The sequence below is a fragment of the Trichosurus vulpecula genome, chromosome 1, assembly GCF_011100635.1.
Source record: "Trichosurus vulpecula isolate mTriVul1 chromosome 1, mTriVul1.pri, whole genome shotgun sequence".
NCBI lineage: Eukaryota > Metazoa > Chordata > Mammalia > Diprotodontia > Phalangeridae > Trichosurus > Trichosurus vulpecula.
The window spans coordinates 522,241,999-522,267,432 of NC_050573.1; the positions used below are offsets into that span (position 1 = coordinate 522,241,999).

The 25,434-nt window shown below is 39.4% G+C and overlaps 1 protein-coding gene across 2 annotated transcripts in view; it reads right to left on the reverse strand.

Moving 5' to 3' along the window:
* USP22 (ubiquitin specific peptidase 22) overlaps positions 1-24,378 on the reverse strand; it is a 241,657-nt gene extending 217,279 nt beyond the window's left edge. For both annotated transcript variants that reach the window (XM_036741153.1, XM_036741152.1), the window contains exon 1: positions 24,210-24,378. In XM_036741153.1, coding sequence (XP_036597048.1) covers positions 24,210-24,329 — 120 coding nt within the window. In that variant the 5' untranslated portion in view covers positions 24,330-24,378. The remainder of the gene's footprint in view (positions 1-24,209) is intronic.
* Positions 24,379-25,434: the final 1,056 nt, after the last annotated feature.

Genomic DNA, 25,434 nt, shown 5'->3' on the forward strand with positions numbered 1-25,434 from the left:
TGTCTGCAGGGTTTTAATTTATGCATCATACACATCTTCAATCCCTAAGAGATTTTATATTTCTTTGTATCTTTGACAATACCTAGCAATGTATTACACATAGCAAGCATTCACATATTTGCTGAATGAAGAGATTTCCCTCCTTCCTATAGGCATGCTATCTCCTAAGTCTTGTTAAGAACTGAAATTAAGCCAGCTAGACATTACCCACATACAGTTTGCTGTTACTAAATTTTCCAACTAACTAAAATAGAAAATAATCTTTTAAAAAAGAACATGAAAATGTGGCAACAGATCTCTTCAATCTCTAGTTAAGTGATTTTAATTAACTCCTCTGCCCCCCCAAAACCAGCAAATTCTTTATCCCAAAGCATCACAATAAGTTCCTAAAACATCGATTCCAACTTATCTATCCTCTCCTAAAGAGATACAACAAAATTCCCTGTGTATCAGGCAAGAAAATAGTTTCTATCTTCCTCAAATTGATCCTACAAAAAATTAACAAATGCCAGTATATCAGTGATCTTTTACTTCATTGGGGCATGAATAAACCTGCTTCTTGCCTCAAAGGAAAGGAGAAAAATGTCAGCAAATAAATGAAATTTCATTTGAAAATATCTTAGTAAGTATAAAAAAAAAAGATTTCACCCACAAATGGAGAACCTGGGAGAATAAAATATAACATTGCCTAAAGACACAGTTGTCCATTTCAGAGCTGTTCACTCTCAAAGCAGTTGTAGAACTAAATGTGGGGTAGTCTATAAGCTTTAAAAAAAAAAAAAAAAAAGGGAAAAAAATGCAAAAAGAAACAATGCAATTAATATTCTGCCTGGGCAATTAAATTTCTCCCATCTCTTTCCTGGCAGAAACAGATAAACCCAACATCCTTGAACTGAAGAAAACATGAGACCATGTATTTTTATTTCACGGTGAAGACTTGCCTGTACTGATGTCGAAAGTGTCGGCCCTCTTCTATTACAACTGGACAGCCTCTTTCCTAAATTCTTATGGAGACAATCTTTTAAAAAGTTAGATTATTTTTGCATGTTAAAACTTAGAACCAAACTTCTGAACTATGAATACTAAAAGCCTCACTTGGCATTTTCAAGTCAAAAGGAAAAATAACTTTTGAAAAAACCTTTAAACAAACCCCATATGAACTACTACTGTTTGAAACTGTAGTCATCTCTGATGGATGGGACCAAAAGGTTCACAGGACTGAAACTGAGACTGTGTTATGACAGAATATACTTGGGACCAAGCAATGTACATATTTGGAATTTCCCTCTAGTTATGACACGTCCAAAATAGTTAAATATTCCATAACCATTAACAGACATATTTCATGTATTTAATGCTGGTTCTGTTTGTAATAAGCCATCTATTTGAAAAACAATGGGGTTATACACCAGGAAATTAGACATTTGTTCAAAACATTTCTCAAAGTGTAAGTTGTCCAGGGGAAAAAAACACTATTAACAAGGAATATTGGAAGACAGCAGATAACACTTAGCTGCCCATATCCAAAGCTAACTCAATCAACAAGTGTTTATTAAGTACCTACTATGTGGCAGCCACTCTTCTAGGCACTGGGGATACAGATGAACTTGTAAGTGGTTTATACTTGTCCATATGTTCTACCTACTAGAACGAGGTTGGAAAATAAAATTTTAAAAATTCACAGAACAGATCAAGTTCCAGAAATCCAATTATAGGAGCAATACACTATTTGTGTCCTTAAGGCATAAGGACTACCCACTAAGGTGTCAATGTGTACAGATCCAAAGGTTAGTATTCAGCCATCTGCTCCTTTATATTCCTTCAAGAAAGTCACCAACTCCCTTGTTTCAATTATCATGACTATGCCAATAACTTCCAAAGCAGATCTAACTACACAGTTCCAATTGCCTATTATAGGATATCTCCGTTCAGATGTATTTCTATTATCTCTAACTCAATATATCCAAAACTGAAGTCAATCTCTCTCACCACCCCAATTCTGTACCCCTTCACAATTCCTTCTCTCTTAGACTAGAAGTTTTGGAGTCATCTTTTTCTTCCCCCTCATCTAGTCAGTCACCAAAATCTGCCAACTCTTTCTTCACAATGTACCTCAGATTACTCATTTCTTCACCATTCTCATGACCCTCATCCTAGAGCAGGCTTTTGTCACTTCAAATAGAAATTACTTTGAGAGTCTCCTAACTGGCCTCCCTTTCGTGACTTTGATCCCACCAATCTGATTTATCTTCTGAAATCACTGCTTTCATGCTATTCCCTTGCTCAAGAACTTAATCCCTATCGTCTACCACATAGTCTATAAATAACTGGACCTGATGTCCAAAGTCCTTCAAAACCTTGCCCTAACTTGTCTGTGCAACCTGAGTACCAGCTAAAGACTTTCCTGCCTCCATGAGGCTTTTCACAGACTACTCTCTCCCCACTTTCTAAACTTCCCTATTACCATCAAGCACATTACCAGCCTCCCAATCACCAAAGTCCACATACTCAGCGTCATTCTTGACTACTTCACTCTCACTCACCCTACATATCAAATCCACTACCAAATCTTGGCTTTCCTTCCTTCAAAGCATCTCTGATTTATTCCCTACATACTCTTTCCTATCCATTCACAGTCACCACCCAGATTTGGTTCCTCTTCACCCCTCTGCCTAAAGGTTTTCCCCTCTCTAATTAATTCTCCACTCAGCTGCCAAACTTATTTTCCTAAAGCCTAGGTCTAGCTATATTACTCTCTTAATGCAATAAACTTCAGTGGCTCTCCATTAACTCCAGGATCAAATATAAAGTCCTCTGTTTGACATGGAAAGTTCTTTCTAATCTGGCTCCTTCCTATCTTTCCAGTCTTCTAACACACTGCTCCCTCCACCCACTTTACAATCCAGTCACATTGCCTCCTTGCTCTTTCTCCAACTCCAGTCCCCCTCAGCTGGAATTCTCTTCCCCTCACCTGTGGCTCTCAGCTTCTCTGGCTTCCTTCCAATTCCACCTTCTACAAGAGGCTTTTCCTGGTCCCCCAACTGCTAATTTGTATGATTACTTTCCATCTACTACAGATTTATCTTTATACGTACTTACATGTAGTCTATCCCATTCAAATGGGAGCACCTTGAGGACAGGAGCTGGTTTGGCCTTTCTTTGTATTCCCAGCACTTAGCACAGTTCCTGGCATACAATTAAGTGCTTACTGACTCAAAACTAACTCATAGATGGGCCTAGTCACTTAATTCCGCAATTAATTATTCACACAGTTTTAAAATTGCTTCTTGTTACTAAGTATGATTTTCCTCAACAAAAAGTTAAGTCCCTTGAGGCCATGGTAAGGATCCTGCATCTCTTTTTATGTTGTCTCTCTTCCTTTTTATGATTCCATCTGAAGGAAAAAAATTGAAGAAAAAAAAAAAAGAAAATAGCATTTGATTCAATACAAAAACCAATAGAAAAAAAAGAATAAAATAGCATTGGATTGAATACAAAAACCAACTTGGAGCCTTAGTTACCATCTTCATGTTCAACTAACCCTGAAACAAAGATTAAACATTTGCTGATCATTCTTTTGTACCTAGTATTGAATTTAAGGTGTTAATCCAAAATAGGTGAGCAGTAGTAAAAGAAAAAAGTCATGACAATGAAGAATATTTTTGCCATTATGTAGCTACTTATAAAGATTTGCCAAGCAGAGGTCCTCTTGTATTTTCTCATAAATATACAGCTCATATTTGTATTGTGCTTTATATTTTAGAAGAAACTTCCCTCAAGTACTATTTGTCCCCATTTTATAGATTACAATAGAGCAGGAGTTCTGAACCTGGAGTCTGTGGACAGCTTTCAAGAGCCTATGAATTGTTTTTTCAGATTTTATTTTCAATATTTTGATAATTGTATTTCAATAGAATTGATTTCCTTGGTAATGCTACATCTTATTTCATAACTATTTCACTATAATTGATTTCCCCAGTAATTCCATGTATTTTATTTTATGCATTTTAAAAAACATCATTCTTAGAAGGGTTCATATGCTTCACCAAATTGCCAAAGAGGTCCACAACACAAAAAAAGGTTAAGAGAACCCCTGTAATAGAGAGGCTCAGAGATGTTATATGACTTCCCAGTGGTCATGCAACTACCAAATATCAGGGTCACAACATGAACACAAGTTTCCTGATTCCAAGTCCAGAACTACTTTCATTCCCTCCACACCTGTTTGATCATTTGGAATCAGCACAAAGACCACAGTAAAAATTCCTGAAAGGTGTTTGTCCCCGAAAGAAACATTCACCTTACAACCTGTTTACTCTAACAATTTGATAAGTAAACCTCTGCTTCCTAAGTTAACAAAAAGGTCATTTTAAACTGTTCAGTTATCACAAATTCCAAATGAATGGATCTCAAATCAATTAGGTTTACAATTGATGCAAATATATACCAGCCTAGTCCCTTTCATATGACTGTAGGATTTAGAACTAGAAGGGACCTTGGAGATCTTTACTCCTACCTCCCAATCCCCCTACTCTTCTTGAATATCAACCACAAAAGGCACTGGGGATTTCCCCAAGTGAGCTTTTTCACCATGCAATAATCTTAGTTCCCTGCCTAATCACTAAAGATTTGGCCATTTAATCACCAAGTGGAGGGTAAGCCCCACTCCAGATACTGTGAAGAGACAAAGGTCAGCAGTCTACCAGCTTGTCTAATCAACCTCACTACAATTCTGCTGTGACCTAGGTACCACCCACCATAAATGCGTTCCTACCTTATTCCCCTAGTCACTAGTTCCCATCAGTTGATTTCAAAGGTCTAGATTTTAATGGGGGGGGGGCGGAATATACTGGGAAACTGGGAGCCCTAGGTTCTAATCCCAGACAAGCCACTAATTAGCTGTGGGCAAGTCACAAGTTCCTTTGGGCCTCTTCCTGGCATTCCAAAATTGAACTAAACATCCCATTCCAGGCAACACAACAAGCTCCCCTTCCCAACTCTTTAAGTCACTGACACCACCAATTACTACTGTAAAATGAGGGGGCTGGAACTGTAGGGTCCCTTCTTGCTCAGATAATCTGTGATTCTGTGGGGAAAAAAAATTCCTATTTATACAGTTAAGGGTTCAACTGTATAAACAAATTCTGAAGTGAATGATACACTTGCATTAGACCAACATGCAGAGTCCCCTCTAAACCTTTTTCTCCTCTGAGAAGCAGGAAATAGAAAACAAGTTTTTCTTCCAGGGACTTGATTTCTTCCTCTCCATAGTATATATTTCGGAAGTATAAGGATTTTTGCAATAGGGACTTTCTATGTTCAACTGTACTGATATAAAACAAACCTATATTGTAGACAGTGTCAACGAAGTTCAAACATTATCCTCTTCACTCGCTATTAATCAATCAAGCAGCAACCTGGTAAGGCACCAAGTTCCATACAGAATTCAGAGCAGTTTGCTTTCAAATAGTTTGCATCACCCTAATGTTTTCCTGCTCCTGCCAGGAAGGGATACAAGGCTCCCTTTTTGCCTTATGTTTTTCTTATTCTATAGCCAAAAGAACTAGAATCACTCACATATGAGGTATAAACTAAAAAGTAATGAGATTGATTTCCCACACACACAGGAAAGTCTAATTTTACAGTCACACCTGGCATAAGACTTTGCTTCTAACCTAATAAAAGATTCATGGTTAAATTCAACCTCCAAGCCATAGGCGTCTCTTAGCTAAGGAAAAATGAGGACAGAATAAAAACTAAAACCAAAGCTTCCTAAGGATTATTTCAAATTCAATGCAACAAGACAAAAAAAAATCAGTCTATCATATTGAACTGAGCGCTCTCTAGTTTATTACTCACAACTTGTAAAGCATTCTATAATGCTCTGACAAAAATATAATGATTTGCCATAAAAGAAACTAAAGTATTCACAGAAGAAATGACAAGAAATGCTACACTACACAGATGATCTAATGGACCTAAAGATGTAAAACTTCCAAAAATGTTGATGCCAAAGAGGTTTAAAAAAAAAAAGTTTAGCTTTTCTTTGGGAGGTGGGAGTAAGATGAGACAGAAATCTTGATGAAAAGTGAAATAGAAATCTTTTTTAGCAGACTTTACATATCTCAGAGTTGCTTTGCTAGCGTTAGATAAGAACATTAGGCATAAATCAGATCATTCTAAAAACCAGCACATTTGGTAGATTTAGAAATGTAAAAAAAGTCAACCACCACCACCACCACCCCCCAAAAAAATTCAGGGTAATTTTTTTCCTATGTTTTTGTATCTCTAAATGAAAGTGGATCAAAGCCCTAAAAAGGGCAATAAAGCACTTTATTTTTAAGACAGCCACCAATTCTCCTTGCCTTTTCAAATCCTATGGCATGCCTAAACTTCAAATCTTCTATTTTCTCATCCCAGCCACATCTGAGAAATGGATACCTAGAAGCACCCAACTAGGGATTCCTTAGTGTAGCATGGACAAATTCTACCTGTTACTGAATTTTAGATGAATTTTTCTGGGTTTTATTTTCTTAAACTCTAAGTATTTTTCTATGGTTTAAATAAAGAACTGTATTCTAATCCAAGTGCTTTTTCTTCTAAGCTGAGAAGCAAAAGAATCTCCTTCCTCTTTTTCATCGGATGTGTTTTCTTAATAGATTCTCCTACTGTGTCTTAGCCTTCACCAAAAAAAAAAGGATTAAAAAGGCTAAACAAAACTAAGGAAAGGTTACCTAGTTTTCAAAAAAGTCTATACCAGGACTATAAGCTAAAGGAGAGGAGGTAAGAAGGAACGAAGAGAAATCAGCTGAGAAGCTTTAAACTTCAACCCAGCATTATATTATTATATTATATATTATAATATATATATTATATATTATACATTATACATTGGCCAAACACTTAAAGATGTGTTTAATGGTCTTTATTGTCTCTCCATATTCAGAAATAGATAGTGAGGATTACCTATGCTCATGCTAAATCAAGTATAAATCATTTGAAATATAACTAGAAATGTAACTAGAGAAAAAGACCCTAGTCAGGACTACAGAAGTCCTCATTTCTCACATGAATGCACAACCCTGGAGCTTTTCTGACTGACATGCCCCAAGAAGCTCATTATTGGGATAATTTCATCATCCTGCAAGATGTCATAAGCTTTGGGACTCTACCTCTTCTTGAGCCTCTGCCTCTGATTGGAGGGTGGGGCCAGGAACTCAGAAGCTCCTTTTAAGGGGTGAGCTCAGAGAGCTCATTTCTCAACTGGTTGCACTACTTGGTGACTTCTTTAACCGACCTCTTTACCATGCCCCTGAACGGGATACCTTCACCTCATCTCCCCTCCACTCTCTACTGTTGAGCTTCTTTTTGTGTTTTGTCCTTCTTGCAATTGGAGCTTAAGCTTCTTGAGGGGAGGGTCTCTCTTTTTTGTGTGTGTTTGTAAACCCAGTGCTTATTCGTACAATGCCTGGCACTTAATAAATGTTTATTGACTATTAGTGACTGCTTATTTCACTAGAGGATGGTGAAACAGAACACTGTTTTTTCCCTGTACTGCACACCTGCCCACTTACATGCTTGTTGGAAGTAAAACATAAGTAGGTAAAAGCATTAGAAGGAGAACTGATAAAGAAAAGAGCAGCAGAAAGCAAGATTTGAAGCAGTCCAGGAATTCATCCTTTTCAATATCATCTGACCAGAGCTACCTTCATTGTCCTCCAGACAGAATGATTTTGCATTTTTTTTAAAAACCACTTTCAAGATAGATACAGTCCAAAACGATGGTCCTCAGAGTAACCAGATACACAATAAATAAGCATTAGTATCATAGTTAAAGTGTTCTCTTATTTATATAAAATGTTGAAATAGTTATTGTATTTTTAGGAACTCAGTCCTTGAACGTACAGCTAGAACACAGTTCTTTAAGTTTTAGAGATGTGCTTAAGGGCGATGATAATGCATTTAATAATTTACAAATATCTCAACTTCAAATAATGATATGATGATTCACCATGTGCATTACATTGCATATTTTAAGACTGTATAGACAAACAATTCATAATTTTGACAATACTTATGAAGGCTCAAGGAAAAAAAAAAAGATGCTTTCTCTTTTGGGTCCCTTCTTATGCCATCTCGGGACATTAAGGAAAGAAACTTGTGAAGCTATGACTAAAAGAATACAGGTAAGGAAAATATCTTTGGAATAAATATAATCCATTTTTGTATTTATGATGTAATAATATAACATAATGCTTTATCAGGAAGGAAGATTGGTACTGCACTGCTTTTAAAAGGTCACTGCTTCCCCTTTTTCAATTAGGCCTGCAGGTACTATCTAGTCACTATTTCTACCTGAGCCAAGACAAGTAATTGTACTTTGATCCCACAGGCATGATGTATGCTTTAATCCAAAGAGTAAATCTCAGACAATGATAACTTGACACTTTTTTTTTAGTAACAGAAATGCTTTAATTGCTATACAGGTAAGAGATGCTATGCTTTAATAAAGAAATCCAACTAGTATTCTCTATTGCTCCATATCACCCTTTTTAAAAAAGTGAAACAATAGTACTTTTATAGCTTTTTCTTCCTAGCAAATCCATCAGCGACAATTTAATCACATTAGTTGCTCTAGAAACTAATCCATCAATGGCTGTCATACTTTACAAGGTTACTAAAAGTGGTGACAATTTGTCTTAGCACAGCTAATATTAATAAAATTAAACCATGGAAGCAGTCACATTCCAAAATATTTGAAAGATTCTCCCAATATCAGAGACTGTTTTGAAACAGATTTCTCTGTGAGCCTATTAAGATATATTATACTAATGAACTGAATTCTGCCACTAGTTTGCTGTGCTGATCTTAAAGTTTAAGTTTCCTAGTCCTTCTGGGACTCAGTTTCCTTCTCCATTACGTGAAAACTTAAATCCCTCCCAATTCTAAAGTGTACTATGCACTAAATGCGCTCTAAGTCTACAGAACATTCTAAGATTCTATGATACCATTTTCATCTAGAGAACCCTGATACTCCCCTAAGTGGCACAGATAATAACAGTACCCTTCCAGTACAAACTCCTGACTTCCTAGAGGCTGAGAACAAGACTTCAGGATAAATGTTCTAAGATTAGTATTTGGAAAAAAGAATTGCAACTGAAGTTACTGCAACTTTACTATCCTGTGCCACTGGGGTCTGAACTTTAAACCAGCACAGATACCTACTCCAAATGGTGTGCGGTTGATTTTGTTTGTTGTTGGTGGTGGTGGTTGTTTTTTTTTTGGGGGGGGGGGGGGGGCACGTTGGAATAAGAGAATAGAAACACTGAACATTTCCTAAGGAGGACATTTCTATAAAGCTGAAATGGATATATTCTAACTAGCTGCATGTTAATCTTTATCTGCCTTTTAGTCTATGTACATCAATAGCATTTGCTCTGTAAGAAAAAAAATCTAATTCCTAGTACTCACATTTCATATAAATATTAATCATCACCTTCACTTAATAATTCCTGCAACACCTCTCATACCTTTTGAATATCTTCTATAGGATGTCTTTCAAGCATCCGGATCCTACAATTCTTTTGTTGTCCCAAAATAATAACAAAATCACAGGTTTAGAGCTACAAGGGACTTTTAGGGGTTATCCCATCTAAAAGCTTCATTTTATAGATGAGTAAATCAAAGACCAGAGGCTGTGACTTGTCAAAGGTCACATAAGTAATAAGTGGCAGAGTTAGAATTAAAACCCAGATCTTCTGATTCCAAATCCAGCACTCTTTCCACTGTACCATATAGGGTATCTGGACTTAAATCCCAAAGTCTTTCCAACTGACCTCTCTAAACAAGGCCTAAAGAAGGGACTTGCCCAAGGTCACACAGTGATTCGGTGGCACCTCAGAAACTAGAAAAAGGTGTTCCAAAAAATATTTTAGAGTTCGAAACTAAAAATATGCCTAATTTACCTACCCTCTCATTTTCATTTTAAACACTTATTGGAAGCCCTTTTATAGGAATCAATAAATTAAAGATTCCCCATAAGGCCAATTCAGCTTTCTCAACTGTAAAATGGAGGTGGTAGATTGGATAACAACAAGATACATTTGCTTTCCATCTAAAAGCCAGTTCAAAAATGTGGGAGCCAGCCAAATTGCACTGCTTTACAGGAAAACAGTTCACCACCATCATCGAGGACAATCCAAATTCCTTATTATTGATAAAGTCCTCAAGATCCTTTTTTGCAGATTGTGTGGTGGTGATTTTATCAAATTGCAAGAGACAGGGCTAACAAGCCACACACGAAAAATCAAATGGGTGAATCATAACTTACATTTATACAGCACTTAAAAGTGTTGCAAAGTATGTTTCTATAGGCAGTGCAAGAATAATCACCATTTTCCTCAGCAGTAAAATGGGCAAGTGACATGCCCACAATCACACACTAAATATCTGAGGTGGCATTTGAACAGAGGTCTATCTCCTTGCCCAGCACTCTGCCCACTGCACCAGCGCTGTCAAACCCGTGGCTGACTGGCCAACACTCTCAAGTGCTGCTGGCCCACATTAAAATGTAATTGGAAAATACTGTAAAAAATAAAAAAAATACAATATAACTTAAGTAATGTTAATAGGTGGTTTTCTAAGCCTCAAGGATCCTTATGTATATCTTAGTAGCCCCCACTTCTGAGTTTGACACCACTACACAACACCATGGAAAGCAGCTCAAAGGCCATCCCACCGAGCTAGTTCATCAACAGTTTGTAGCAAGTTCACAGATAACTGGCTCACAGATCTTAAAACACAGCCAGTACTGATTTAAATAGGAGAGAGACTACTCTTAGGAGACTGTGCTATGCTCTCTCAATAATCCCAAACAGCTCACTGACAAAAAAAAATGGCTGTGAATCACAGGATATCAGAATCACTGAAGAACCAAAATTTGCATTACTCAAAAGGTAATGGAGAAATACATGGAGAACACAAATAGACTTGCCACATATTGTGACCTGTGCAGAAGAAGTGAAGTAAAAGACAACAGACTTGAAGTCAAAGAAGTTCTGCCTTTGAGTTTACTCCTCATGTGACCCTGACCAAGTCATCCAGTCTGTCTTGTCTCAGTTTCTTCATCTGTAAAATGAGACAGCTATGATGGAAAATGCTATCCACATCTACAGAAAGAACAATGGAGTCTGAATGCAGATCAAAGTATACTATTTCCTCTTTTTTTGTTGTTTTTGTGTTTTCTCATGGTTTTTCCCTTTGGTTCTGATTCTTCTTTACAACATGACTAACACGGAAATGTTTATTATGATCATACACGTATAGCCTATATCAGATCACATGATGTTTTGGAGAAGGGGCACTGGAGGGAGCGGATAAAAATTTAGAACTCAAAATCTTATAAAAGAGAATGTTAAAAACTAAAAGTAAATAATCTTTTTTGAAAAATTATTTTTAACAGTTTTTTTTAAATGAGGTAGCTAAACTAGATCTCTAAGATCTCCTCCAACTGTTAAGATTCAAATAACAAACACTGAAACTCCTAACAAGAAGGAACTGGGCACATTTGACCTAGGTTCATTCTGGGCTATATAAGGGGTAGGAGGATGGCTTTCTGAACAGCAGCCCCTCCTCCTACCCCATCTTATACTTACTTCTGCCAGAGCCCTTTCGAGGATTCTGAACCCTAAACTACACTAAACTCCACAAACGCTCACTATTTATGATATGCAAGACACTGTGGACCAGGGACATCAAGACAGAAATGAAACTACCAATGTCCTCCAAGAGCTCACTTTTTACAAGCTAAGAGCTATGGTGACAGCCAAGAAATCCAAGGGAACTGCAGGCAGGTCCCCACTGCCACCCAAAGAGAGTGCTGCCTCACAGTGGAAAGCACAAAGCCATAAGTAGGGAAAACAAAGGCCAATTTTTGTAGTCACAAATTACAATCAAACAAAATGCTAGCCCCCACAACGACCTGGCACCCAGCATTTCCCAAAGCCCTGAAGACAATCTTAAAGGTTCTTTGTTGTTCAAATTCAGTGATTCTCCAACTCACTTTGCAAAGCACCCCATCCCCACCCCCTCATTCCCATCAATTTCACTTACTAACAAAAATAGGAAATACTGTTAACTATTAGAATGAAGATTCACTGCTGGAAACAGATAAGCCACAATCCAATGCAACTACATGCACTTGGACCTCACCAGAAAGATGCCACAGAACTGTCTCCTAGAACAAACACATCCTGTGGGAGTGCCTCTTGAGAAAGGATCTATTAAAAACCCCAAATCAACACACTAGCCCTAGAAAGAATAAGAACGTTCAGCTTACTTTTGGATCCTGGGTGCCAACATTACCTCCCCCTCCTCTTGTGCGGCCACACGTGTATATATACATATGTTCATTCATACATACATACATACACCAATCTTTTGTATACAAACAAGTTTAGTGTTGTTATGAGATGACATAACTGAGAAGTAGAAAGGAAGCAGGGGGCAAAAGGAAGAGCATACAGAACAGGGAGGCGGCTACTGGCAACAAAGACTCATCAATTGCCCAGACAGATTTATTGCTCTGGCTTAGTCATTTTGCTTCCTACCTATCTAAATTATACATGTGGGTTTTTGGTCAAAAACATCATAGAATTTAACTCATGCAAGATAAATATATAAATTGATGGAGATATTGCTCCCCCACCCACCCACTTTGAAAATACCTTAACACTCACCTACCTTTCTATTTATTGATTGTTATCAGCCTCAAGGCCTCAAAAAAATAAGTAGCTCCTTTGCCATAAAAGGTCAGAGACTCCTACCATCCTAGGACAAGCCCTAGTGAACTCTATGTAATTTATTTCCTAAAAGGCTACAAGGACAATATTCACTGTAAATATTCCTTATTAAGTCCAAGGAGGCCAGAAATCTCCTGGATGTTTTTATGAAAGCATATCCTGCTTAGCTGCAGGGAGAAGCTTTTCATATTTACAAAAGTGCTTCTCCATACTAAGTGCTGGGAATGCCTCCAGAATCCAAGACACATTTTCAAAATCTCTTATTAAAACAAGCTTTTCATCACTCTCCTCTCCATATCCTCATTCCACTTCCATTGTTAAACTCCACAAACTAGCAAACTGAACATTAGGAAGGATGCAGAGTCAAAAAAAGATGCCAGATGTCCATTTGTCCCTTTAGAATTCTAGGTGGTTAATTGTTAATTGAAGAAACAGTAAAAAGCCCCCATGGAAATTTAGGCTTTTAAGGCATAAAGAAATGCTAAAGATTTCCAAAAGCATTATATAATATTTTTGGTGGCATCCAGTACTAAGAGCATGAAAAGAAATACTTCCATAAATTCCATACCACCTCTCTCCCTAACCCCACCCTCAAAAAATTCAAGAGCCTATAAGTTTTCTAGACAGATGAATATATGTGTACCAGTAAAATAAGAGTTTGTAATAAAACAAGTATTTCTGGTCTATCAAGAGTCCTCCTAGCTGCTGGGAACAGGAAAGGGTTCTCTGAAAATAGCACAATTTTCCTTACAGCCACCTGAACTTAAAACTCTAGTGTTGAGATTCTCCTTACAGAATTTAAAAAAATAATGTGACTACCAAGTAGATCCAGATGGCTAAGTCAAAAAGAGCTTCCAACGTCTCAAGGAAATGAACCAGAAACAAAAAGAAATCAACCGGTAGAAAAGAAATGAAACTATGGAAAAGCAGGTACACTTCAGCCCTGAAAAACTTTTCTACTCCATGAACAATTTCAAATAGATTAAAAGTCACAGAATGAAAGATAGAGAGCTGGAAAAAATATTTTACAGATGAAGAAACTACAAAGGGTCATGCAGTTAATATGACACAGGATTTGAACTCAGGTCTTTTTAACTCCAATCCTGCGCTCTATTATGTCACCTAGCTGCCTTATTAGGTAAAGTAATGACTTTTAGTGCGTTCTCAGTTAAGAGTCTTAACAAAACCAACGCAAACATTATGTGTTTAAGAGAGGTAACATTTCTATTCATAAGCTTTGCTAATAAGGATGAAGGACAATCTTTGACCTTCATCAGTTACCCATTCTGAAACATCAACAGGGCATCAAAAGTACTTCGATCTTTAAGGAAAAAAAAAACTCCAGATGTTGAAAAAAAATTTAAAAAACCTTTTCTAGCTCTCTCTCCCCCCCATTCCCATCCCAGCCATCCTAGTCTAGGTCCTCTTATCTCATACAGGAATTACTACAACCATTTTCCAAGTGCGGCTTCACTAACTTCAGTCTCTATTTTCTAATCCATCTTCTATATCAGGGCTGTCCAGCCTTAGGAATTTATTGAAACAACAGACAATATATTTTGATTTGCCATTTTTGTGAGAGCTCTGTGGTAGCTCAGCTTCTTTTACTAAAGCATTTATGTAAATTTCTACGCTTGTAGGCCACCTGCATAAATCGCACCGGACAGCCCTGTTCTATACCATGTGAGTCATTTGCCTTTAACTCCTCCCTCATGTCACTCATCTAACTGATAAACCTTTACTATATATTTTTCCTAGTGCATCAAATCTAACTCCCGTCACTCAGTTTCTAAAGCATTCCATATCTTGCCTCCTAACTATTTATTTGTTTCCTACTACTCCTCAACACACGCACTCCATTGTACTAGGAAAGGTGTTGTGTTCCGCATCCCCGGCATCTGTCACTTATTTTCAACCTTGTCCTCTTTTACTCAACTTATTGCTCTCACCAGAAATGTCCCCTCCCATTACTCTCATTACCTCCTTCCCTCTACCCAAATGTAACCTTATCCTTCAAGGCCCAGGACCTCCTTCTCACAGTCCTTCCTTATCCTTACTCAGGCCCCCTTTTATACCAATGTACCATAGTAAAGTGGCACTATCAATTAAAGAACTGCCAATGACTTCCTATAGCATTTCAAACGTCTGTATTCTTCTATTCAGACGAGATAAGCCCACGACTAAATACAATCTGCATTTTTGCTCACTACTTAAGTGATTAGAATTTGGAGAAAAAGGAGAAAAACCTAAAGCAAAAGAATATGCATCAGTTCTTGAGGATTCCAAAAGACTGCATACTTAACATTACAGGAAAATTCTGGGCTACAAGATAACCCACAAATAGCAGTCACAGGTAAAATATGTTCGAGAATATACAAAAGATTCAGAACCATATATAAAATAGCAATCCTCAAAAGAAGGTATCCATGACACCATCGAAAATGCTACACTAAAGGTAAATATGAACCATCATACTCATTTCAGGCACCATTAAGTGCAAGTAGGGATTAAGAAATCGTCGAAAGGGAGGGGAAATAAAAGATTACCTTCCTCTTCTTACTCCGGCATCCACTCCTAAAAAAAACCCAAAAGTATGTAGGAAAAGAAGTTTTATCTTAAAACAAAGGTAAATAAAAAATAAAAGGGAAAAGCATCTTACCAAAACAGGTTGAGTAGCTTTTTATTCTTGCTTCTGATTACCTTTACTTTTCCATTAAATTAGGTAACAACAAACCAATTCAGGTAAGACTGTTCAGTGATGAGCCAGTCCCTAAAAACCTAACTAAACTTTCAAAAACTAGTTTATTTTTTTAAAATGCAGTACTTCTTTACACGTAATTGGAAAAAAAATTAAATACTATTAAAAAATACACTAGTAACAATTACGGTAACAGATTAACTGCTATTTGACGCACATAATAAATGTATAAAATAAGTCTCTCAGAACATAGGTCAGTGGTAAAATGAACCACCGTCTCGACTGTACCAAAATTCAGACAATCTTCATCAATCACAAGAGAAGTTATAATAAAGTGTCGCACAATCAATGCCCCTTAATTTAAAAATACATGCCCTTGCCTTCCCTCAATATTTCCCATAATCTCAAGATCCTACTGAAGCAAGAAGGCTGCATACTGAATGACAGCCTTCTATTTCTAACCATATTAGGTCTTCCTTACAACACTGGTGAAAGACTCAAAATGTCAAAACCTGGCTTGGTAACTTTTCTGAAATAAAATCCTAATGTCTTGAAGCATTACTGTCTATGAATCATACATTTTGAACATGAACTCTTCTGCCAGTGGATCGATTATGTCAAGGCAAGTCACTTTACCATTTTCAATTTGGGAATGAAACATAAGGAAACCTCACAGATGAGCACATTGCATCAAATAAGGGAGTATATACACATACACACACATTTAAATCACTTATCTTATTTTTTTATGATGCAATCGTGAATTATGTTCTTTTTGCATTTGTAATTAGAGAGGGTTGAACAGATGGTGGAGGCTCAGACTAGAGTGATGTGTCCATTAAAATAATCTATGCCGCCAACTGATTGTGCACCAGGACAAAACTGTCTCGAGGAACAGGATTCTTCCTTTACTGGGAGGTGCTCGAAATTCAGTACACATTTGTTTTGCCTTGTCCATGGTGGATATTCATTTCTAAATTCTTAAGGGTATCAGACATGATAGCGTATGCCTGTGATTCCAGCTACCAGGGAAGCTGAAACTGACAGATCTCTTGAGCATGGGAGTTCTGAGCCGCAGAGGGCTATGCCAATTGGGCGTCCACAGCAAATGCAACGTTAATATGGTGAACCCCCAGAAGCAGGGGGCTACTAGGTTGCCTAAGGGTCAAACCAGCCTAGTTTCAAAATCATGCAGGTCAAAGCTTCTGTGCCAAATTAATAGTGGGATCAAACCTGTGAATAACTTGGGCAAAATAGAGAGACCCAGTCTTCTAAATAAATGAATTCTAAATGGAACAAATGACTAAATTACAAAAACTTTTTCAGCTTATAAATTATACCCAACATCGGAATAGAACTCTGTAGTTTATAATATGTCTTTTTCGCAACAACCCTATGACGTGGTTCACACAAGTATTTTACAGATGAAGGGGACCAGCCCAAGGTTAAACAGCTAGTTAACTACAGAGCTGAGTCTTGAAGCCAGGTCTTCCAATTCAAAGTCTGGTGCTCTTTGTCTGTGAAATGCTGCTCTCCCAAATCTGCCTTCCAAGTTCATTTATTCACAGAATCTTGGGCTGCCTAAAAGGCTCTAAAGAAACCAGAGGCTCCAATTAACCTTAGGTAACAAAGATAAAATGCTTCTTAACATTTATAGATTCTTTTAAAAATTGGAATGTAGAATACAAGATCCTTGAGGGCAGAGACTACTTTTCATTTTCTTTCTCCCAGCAACTAACAGGGACTTGGCTGTAAGATGTGTTTAATTAACGCTTGTTGCATTGAAGACTGAAAGACACATCAGTACAAAAGTTCACAAACAGCCACCTCTTAAATGACATTCAACTTAGGTAATAATAAGATTATCAACTAATATCTGTTACAGAAATGAAATAAAACACCCAACACTGCGATGCTCTAGGAATCTGGTAGAAAAATAATTTCAGAGTACTTACAAAGGAACGGGTGTGAAACTCTCCTTCTAAAATCATTATTGATTTCTGGCACAATTTTCTCTAAAATTGTGCACAATCGAGTTGAAAAGCTATGACGTTTCTAAAGTAAACTAGGCTCTGTATGCACACGCACACATCAGGAATAAGAGATACAGATAGCCAGATTGGAAGAAATGGCAAATGCTAGGTAATACAATGCACTGAACTTCAGTTAACTATCAAGAATAATTTTGTAGTCATCCAATGATTTTATTTGCTTTCAGTATAAAAACATTTCTCCTTTTGTGTCCTAATCTCCTCTCCCCCTAGAAAAAAAAAAAGAGGCCACACCCTTTGGTATTCAACCAAACGAAAAAACTGGAGCAACATCAGTCCAGCCATTTTAAGGGCTATTAGAACTAAAATGAATGTGATGTTCGTGCGGTAAGCTTAAGACCCAGACTTCAGGGCAGGGGCTGCTTCACTTCTGTCTCTGTATCTGCAGGGCCTGACACTGTACTTCATAAACAGTAAGCATTTGATAAATATTTGAATTGACTTAACTTTCTCCTGTTAGCTAATGTATGTTTTATACAGTATGAAGCACTTCTGACTTTAATAGACTCCTGTCTATTAAAACCTTAATATTTATGATATGTGCACTGTGGACTTGTTTAAGTTGCTATAAAAATGTATGATTCAAAATATTTATAAATGATCATAGGCACTAATCACTTCTTTCTCTTCTATGGACTTAGAACAAATTAACACATACTACTATGTTCAATGCCTGGCACATAGTTGGAGCTTAATAAATGCTTGACTGATTAATGTTAGAGCTCAACCAGGTCAGATGAAAATAAGGCGAGAGCAACTAACATTCCATTTTCTACTGAGACAACGAATGATAAACTAAGTCACTGAACTCCAGGAAACATTCCCTAGCTCATCTAGGTTGCTGGACTCATTATGCACACTCTCAGAACACAGTTAGCCAACTTTCAATTAAACATGGTAACAGAACAAATAGATTACTTACAAACTTTTAATTTAATTTACAATTTTAACCTTGTCTCCCATCGAGACCTTTTTACCTGAGCCGCTAACAAGTAAAACTGACTGACTTCAAAGTCTTCTTTAATTCCTGGCTCCTATCACTACCTGGTATAGAAGCTGAACAAAATGGTCAAAAGGCAGTGGGAGAAAAAGATGTCATATGACAACCCACAAAGTAGATAATCAGTCCTTGAGAACTAAGGAATCTTACTTTTTATCTTTACCTACCCCCTGTTACATTGGCTTGTCGGAATTCTTACCTAGACGGTATGCTTAACAAAAAGACAAGCTCTCTTCTCCACATGCTGTTTCCCAACTCAACCAGTGGTAGAGAACTACTCAATCTGACTTCCTGATTCTCGGCATGGCATTCCATTCACCAGGCTCTGTAGTGTTCAAGTTTCTCCGGGTATTTCACCTACTTGTGTAGATGATGTATGCCACCATAACTAGAGCATTACTGATTCCCACTGGATGAAAGATTCACAAATTTCAAACTACTCAATCTTCTGCAAAAGTGAATATGTAAGAGAAAAATAAACTCTCAAAGTGGACAGTACCAACCAATTCAAGCTCCAGAAATGGCACTACAATGGGAAAATAACAGAAAGTAGTCAATCACACATATGAAATCTGGTATCAACTATTTCTTACTCCAGGAATACCTTAGACTCAAGATCAACCAGGCAGACACACTTTCATTTCAACGTCTTCACTTTCCATAATAAAGCCAAAAAGTCTGAAACCAAGGTAAAATCACTAAAATATGCAAGTAGTCGCTTTGTAGAGATTCAACTAAGTCGCTACTTAAACCTCATAACTCTTTATAAAACGAAACTTTCATTTGTTTACACATAATTGTAAATTGAGGGTATTGCCCTCACTTTGGAGAATGAGACAATCCTTTGTCTCATTTTTTTCTGGTCAGTTTTGTTTTCTGTATTTGAAGACGAACATTTTTTTTTAAAAAATACAATTTTAGCAATAATGAATAGCCCTTTTGCACAGCCTAGTGGCAAAGAGTCTCCTCAGCTCTGCCACCCATTGGCTCCGAGTTAATAATATACAGAAATGATCTTCACTGGTCAGTTAGTTTGTAGTTTTCTAGTACCTTTTTTTAAAGAGAACACAACGATTCCAGCTTACGATGAAAATAGTCAAAACTCTTCCAAGTAAACAGACATGATATGTCACTTTAAATTTTTTTAATTCAGGAAGCGCCATCTTCTTCCTTACTAGTTCTAAGCTAAAACAAAGGCTCATCTGGATCCCTCAAATACCAAAAAAAAAAAAAAACTTCATAAATTTTTTTTAAGGTTTTCTGAAGATTTTTATGAAAACCCTAAGGTGGAAAAACAGCAACATGTCCATTATCCAAGTGTGAAATAGAATTAGTTAACCAACTTTACTAATCATGGGCGGATTTTCTGGCATACTGCTTAAAGATGCTGGCTCAAAAAATGAAGACAACTATTTTCTCTCACGCTAACAACAACCTACTATTTGGTGACTACATGACACTTACATTTACAAATTTACTGAAAAGGATGCAGAAGATAATCTGTAAGGCCTTACACTAGACAAATTTGCAAAACCTTATCATTAGTTGTTAATGCAAACCTCCACACCCAGTTTTTCAGGGTTGCCCTTCTCTCCTCAGAGGTTGAAGTCTGAATAAAGATGGAATCATCCCACTTTCTTCCAACAGGGTGTCCCTTCTATCTGCTTAAAGAGAAGAGACATTATGACCATGTGAATGGAAATGGCAAAAATACTAGACAGCTGTTAATAAAGTCTGGGTCTTAAACCTCTTTGTACCCAAATCTATTGTTTCCAAAGATATCCTCTTCTCTCAGCTACCTTCTAACCAAATGGACTGTTGGGGCTTAAAAATGCAGCTATTTTAGACTGCTTCAGAGCAGAGCAGAGCTTCTCATTCTCCAAATTACCCCATGAATTAAACCAGAATATTTGTATGCTTTATGAGTCATGTTCACTTCTGAGAAAGTGTAATTATTTAAAAGTATTCAAATATTTGTGAAAGCACTCCGTGTCTGGTACTTCTACAGAGAACTGCTATAATCCTAGGAGGTTGAACTAGGGTAAGATCTGAAAACCACAGATACAACACAAAGGGACTGGGAATGAGTAATTTTAAAACACACACACAATATTGAAATCATCTTTCAAAATACAATGCAACACCAAATAAAAATGACCAGAGAAGCAGAGCTGTACTGTTTGTGCTCCCTGAAGTTTCAATTGACAACATCATTAAATATAAACCCTAAAAAAGAGGTAGCAATTGTGTGTGTGTGTGTGTGTGTGTGTGTCAGAAAGAGAGAGAGAAATGTGAACTGTCTTGTGATCAACTTATCATGTTGAAATCTCTATTCAAATTATCAGGGGATCTATACTTTCACCAACCCTACACAGACAGACAGACAGACACACACACACACACACACACACACACACATATCATTGCATATTTGGAAATTCCTTAAGACAGTAAAAAGTTACAGGATTTCACGGCATTTTTCTCATACATAACCTACCAATAAAAAATTCCAAGTCCCAATGCTGTTGTTATGTTCCAAGAATTTTTTTATAACATCCTCAAAATGCTTAAAACTAATTTATCTTTAACCACCTCTACATAAGACAAAAACAACACAACAAAACCAGAACTCATGCTCATTCAGCAATTCGTTTCCATAGTCAAATCATGCTTCCATATCATGAGATGTCAGCAACCACAAAAGTACTGTGTTCTTTGACTGTTTACAAAGACTGTAATTTTAGTTAAATGTATTTTGATGGGCAACTTCACATCTTTAGTTTCAAAAACATACATGGCCTATGGGACTGATGGGCATCGTAAGCATGTAGAAAACTAAAGTCTTCTTTTCAATCTCTACTGGAAACATTTCGAAAAATCCAGGCTTTCATAGTCTGAGCCCCAAGACAATGCCAGAAATGAAATCAACACCCAGAGAGTGAAAGGAAATAGATAAGAAAATTCAAAATTCCAAGATAAGAATGACAAAAGGACATTAAGCATCACAGTTATTTCTTACAAGAAGGCAGATGAGCTGTATCCAAGACACATTTATTACCTCCTCTCTTTTCACATATATAACCCAAAATCTTATTGGTAATTTAAACCCGTGTGAGACCTAATAAATGAACTAACTGAGCAAATGGAATCAAAACACTATTTTCAGTCTTATTTTTTAAAAATCGATGACATCGATGTTTTCCTTTAGAAATTTAGAAGTTACCAGTAATTTCATCTTAATTTATTTCACTTTGATAAAAACTCACAATGGAGATCAGGAAGAGAAGGGAATCCCTGGTGATTCAAACAGAAAGAAAAAATATGGTATCCTACAATATAGCGAATAAGTCTTTAGACCTCTAATCAGGCAAACAATTACATGGAGAAACATTTGCAGACAAGACAAATTAAAAGGGTCACTCAGTTTTCAGCTGGTTAAAGAAAACCAGTCCCCATCATGCCTCATTTCACACAGTGAAACATGTTTTAAGAAAAGCACACACAATCCATTAAAGAGTCATTTTTAAACAGTCTCCTGAAATTACACACACCACCATGCCCACCCCTCAAAGTCTCTTTCACACCAGTCATCCAACAAAGAATGCAGCTTTGGCGCATCTTTACATTATTGTTTTGCTACAAACAAACATTTAAATCTTAAAAGTACAATATTCCTTAACATTCAGGTTTTTGTGCTGTCTATTGTTCCTGCTCCCCACCCCCACCCTTTCCCCAAGTCCAACCCATCAAAGCAGATAACTGTTGCAAAGAACTGGTAACAAAATGTTAAGGCTTTTCCCCACTTTACCTTAACTTAGAATATGATTTTTAATAATGAATTTTCATGGCAAATATTACCTGAACATTCAAAGTACTTAAAAGTAGATTGCTTAAAGTGTTTTACACAGACACAAAATGAGTGATTTTCCCAACCTTCAGCCTCTGAAAAGTTGTTACTTTTTTTTTTTTAAGTTAAACTTGTCAATTTACATTTAATATGTTTGTATTGACCTCATTGGGAGGACTAGGGTAAGGAAAGTTTCCTGGTTACCTTTTTATGTCCCATCTGTTCTTGCAGCTATTTAAACAAACTTAAAAAAGATAAAAACCTACTTAAAAGTTATATTAAGAATATACTTAGGCAACAACTTAATATATTCCATTTCACATTACAATAGCCACCATTTTGAACAGATTTGAAAAGTCACACTGATAAATGACTGAACCCAAATTCCACAATTAGTAAAATATTAAATTTCATCCCTGCTGTCCTGAATAGCCAATGTTGCTACCTGCACTGCTGATGCATCCTTCACCTCAGTCACCAACGTCAGACTGAAATCTGCAAAATCACTTAGAGTAAAATAAAAAAAGAACAGTTTATTCAGAGGCAGATAATGATAAACATATTTTTTGATCTTGCTGCAAAACAGTTAATAAAATTCCAATTAACAAATGGGATGTGTTTACAAGAATCTAATCTGGGGATATGAATTTATAAATAGGCTCAAAAAATCTCTACTTTCTTGCTAAAATGATATTAAGTGTTATTTCTCTTTGTCAGGCCGGGCTATTTCTAATCACAGTATCTTCCTGCCCTTTCTAAGACACTTTTTGTTTAGGCATGAACTGCTACTGTTCTAGCAGATACCCCACCCTTTACACTCTGCACCCGATTTTGTATATTAAAAGGGAGGGGGGGTACGGAGAAAAGTGGGAGAGGAAGGGCAGATGCAGTCTCCCAGCATTTGGACCTATCCAAAGCCCTGGACTAGGAAACGGTTTGCTTAAGTGCCTCAGTTGTAACTACATCTTAATAATTCACCAGTCGTTGACACACAGTGAATTACAGATCCAGTTCTCTCTTTCAGTTTCCTTGTCCCAGGTGACCTCCCCACAGTCCATCACTGATGGATGACACTGGACCCTGATGGGCTGCCTATTGAGTCGGGAAGGTGGCCGGCTCTCTGGGCCGGATCCACTGCAGACCCCCAACCAGACGTGTCCTAGAATCTCCTTCCTCTTTCTTTTTTTTTTTTCTTTTTTAAATACCCCACCCCCCTCCTTCCTCTTCCTCCTCCCCTGTACGCTTTCTTGCAGTTGCCTTCATGCTGGGAAACCCTGAATCCCTCCAGCAGCAACCCAGAGCTCAGCCTAGGGGCGATCCTTCCTAGCCCTACTACCTGCATCCAAGTGAATCACAAACCATGAGAAGTGGGGGGACCCCCCCAAAAAAATAGGAAAACGGCTCCTTTCCTCAGATCAGATACGCCCACTGAAACACACACTCACACACTCCTTCCTCACCCCCGCACAGGCCTCCCACTCCCAGCTCCAAGCAGCCAGGGAGGACGGGGGGGGGGGGGGGGGGAGGCGATTGCGGGGAGCCACCGCCCCCTCCTCCCCTCCACCCAACCCCCCCACCCATTTCATCTCTCCGCACCCCCCCACCCAGGCCTGGACCGTCCCGGCCCCTGGGCGGGGAGGGGGGGTGCAGGGGATTAAGGTGCTTTTCCCCTCTCCCCTCCCTCCGTCCGTCCCACCCCACCGCCCCACACCCTCTTCCCCTTCCCCGCCCAGGAAGGGGATGCTAGCCCGTGCAGCCGTGGCCCCCCGCCCCGGGGTGGGAAGGCAGCTCCCCTGCAGCCCGGGGGTCCCACCTTGCGCTTCCTGGTCTCGGGGGTCCCGCTCCACACGAAGCACTGGTAGATGACCCGCAGGTTCTGCCGCCAGTTCTCCACCTTAAAGCTGTTCACATGCGAGCAGCCGGCCGGACTCATGACAAACTCCACATCCAGGCACCCGCCGCCGGGGCCGCGCCGGGGCCGGGGCCGGGGCCAGGGGCGGCGGCGGCGGCAGCAAGGGGGGCACGGCTCCGGCGGCTCGGGCCGGGGCCGGGGGGTGGGACGCCGCCGCCGCCGCCGCCGCTCCTCAGCGCCGGGTCCTCCTCCTCGGGCTCCGGCTCAGCTCCGCGGCCCAGACCCTGCCTCCGCCGCCGCCGCCGCCGCCGCCGCCTCCTGGTCCGGCGGCGCCTCCTCCCCGGGCTCAGGCTGCTGCTGCGTGGGGCGGCGCGGGGGGCACATAGACCCGGGGGAGGGTCCCCCGCTCCCTCCCGGCCTGAGGCGAAAGCGGCTCGGAACAAAGCGCGGCGGCCGCGGCTGCGGAGGAGGAGGAGGTGGAGGAGGAGGAGGGGGGCAGACAAAGATGGGGCTTTAACCGAGGAGCAGGCGAAGCGGCGGCGACGCCCCCGGGATTCCTCGGGCCGCTGCCCCGGCGCGGGCTGCTGCGGCGGCCGCCGAGGCTGAGCCTGGCTGAGGCGGCGGCGCCTGCTGCTGCTGCTGTCTCCGCTGCTGCTCCCGCCGCCGCCGCCGCTGCTGCTGCTGCTTCTACTGCCGCTGCTGCCACCCGGGTCCCGCTTCCTCTAATTCATTGAGGCCGGCGGGAGGGGAGGCTGGGGGAGGGGAGGGGAGGGGAGGGGGATGGGGAGGGTCGGGGGCGGCCGGTGTTTATTTGTCCTCCCCCCCGCCCGCGCTGTCTCTTTAAATCGCTCCGCCGCGCTCTCCGCTCCCGATCGCCGCCGCCCCCCCAACCACCCCCCACTCCCCACCCCCCCTTCTCTTCTTCTCCTCCTCCTTCTCCGCGCTCCCTCAAGCCCGACCAACCTAGCTCGCCAGACACCCGAGGGGGGGAGGGAGAGAGGGAAGGGAGAGAAGGAGGGAAAAGGGGCACCCAGAGTCCCGCCCCTGTGACGCTGCGACGGGCCTGCTTCCCCCGTCACTCCCACCGGGGGAGCCACTGGCTCTACCCATTGGCGAGTGCCGCCGTCCATCCGGCTCGGGCCCCTCCCTCTTTTCATTTCAAACTCAGGGCGCAGTCGCCAGTCTC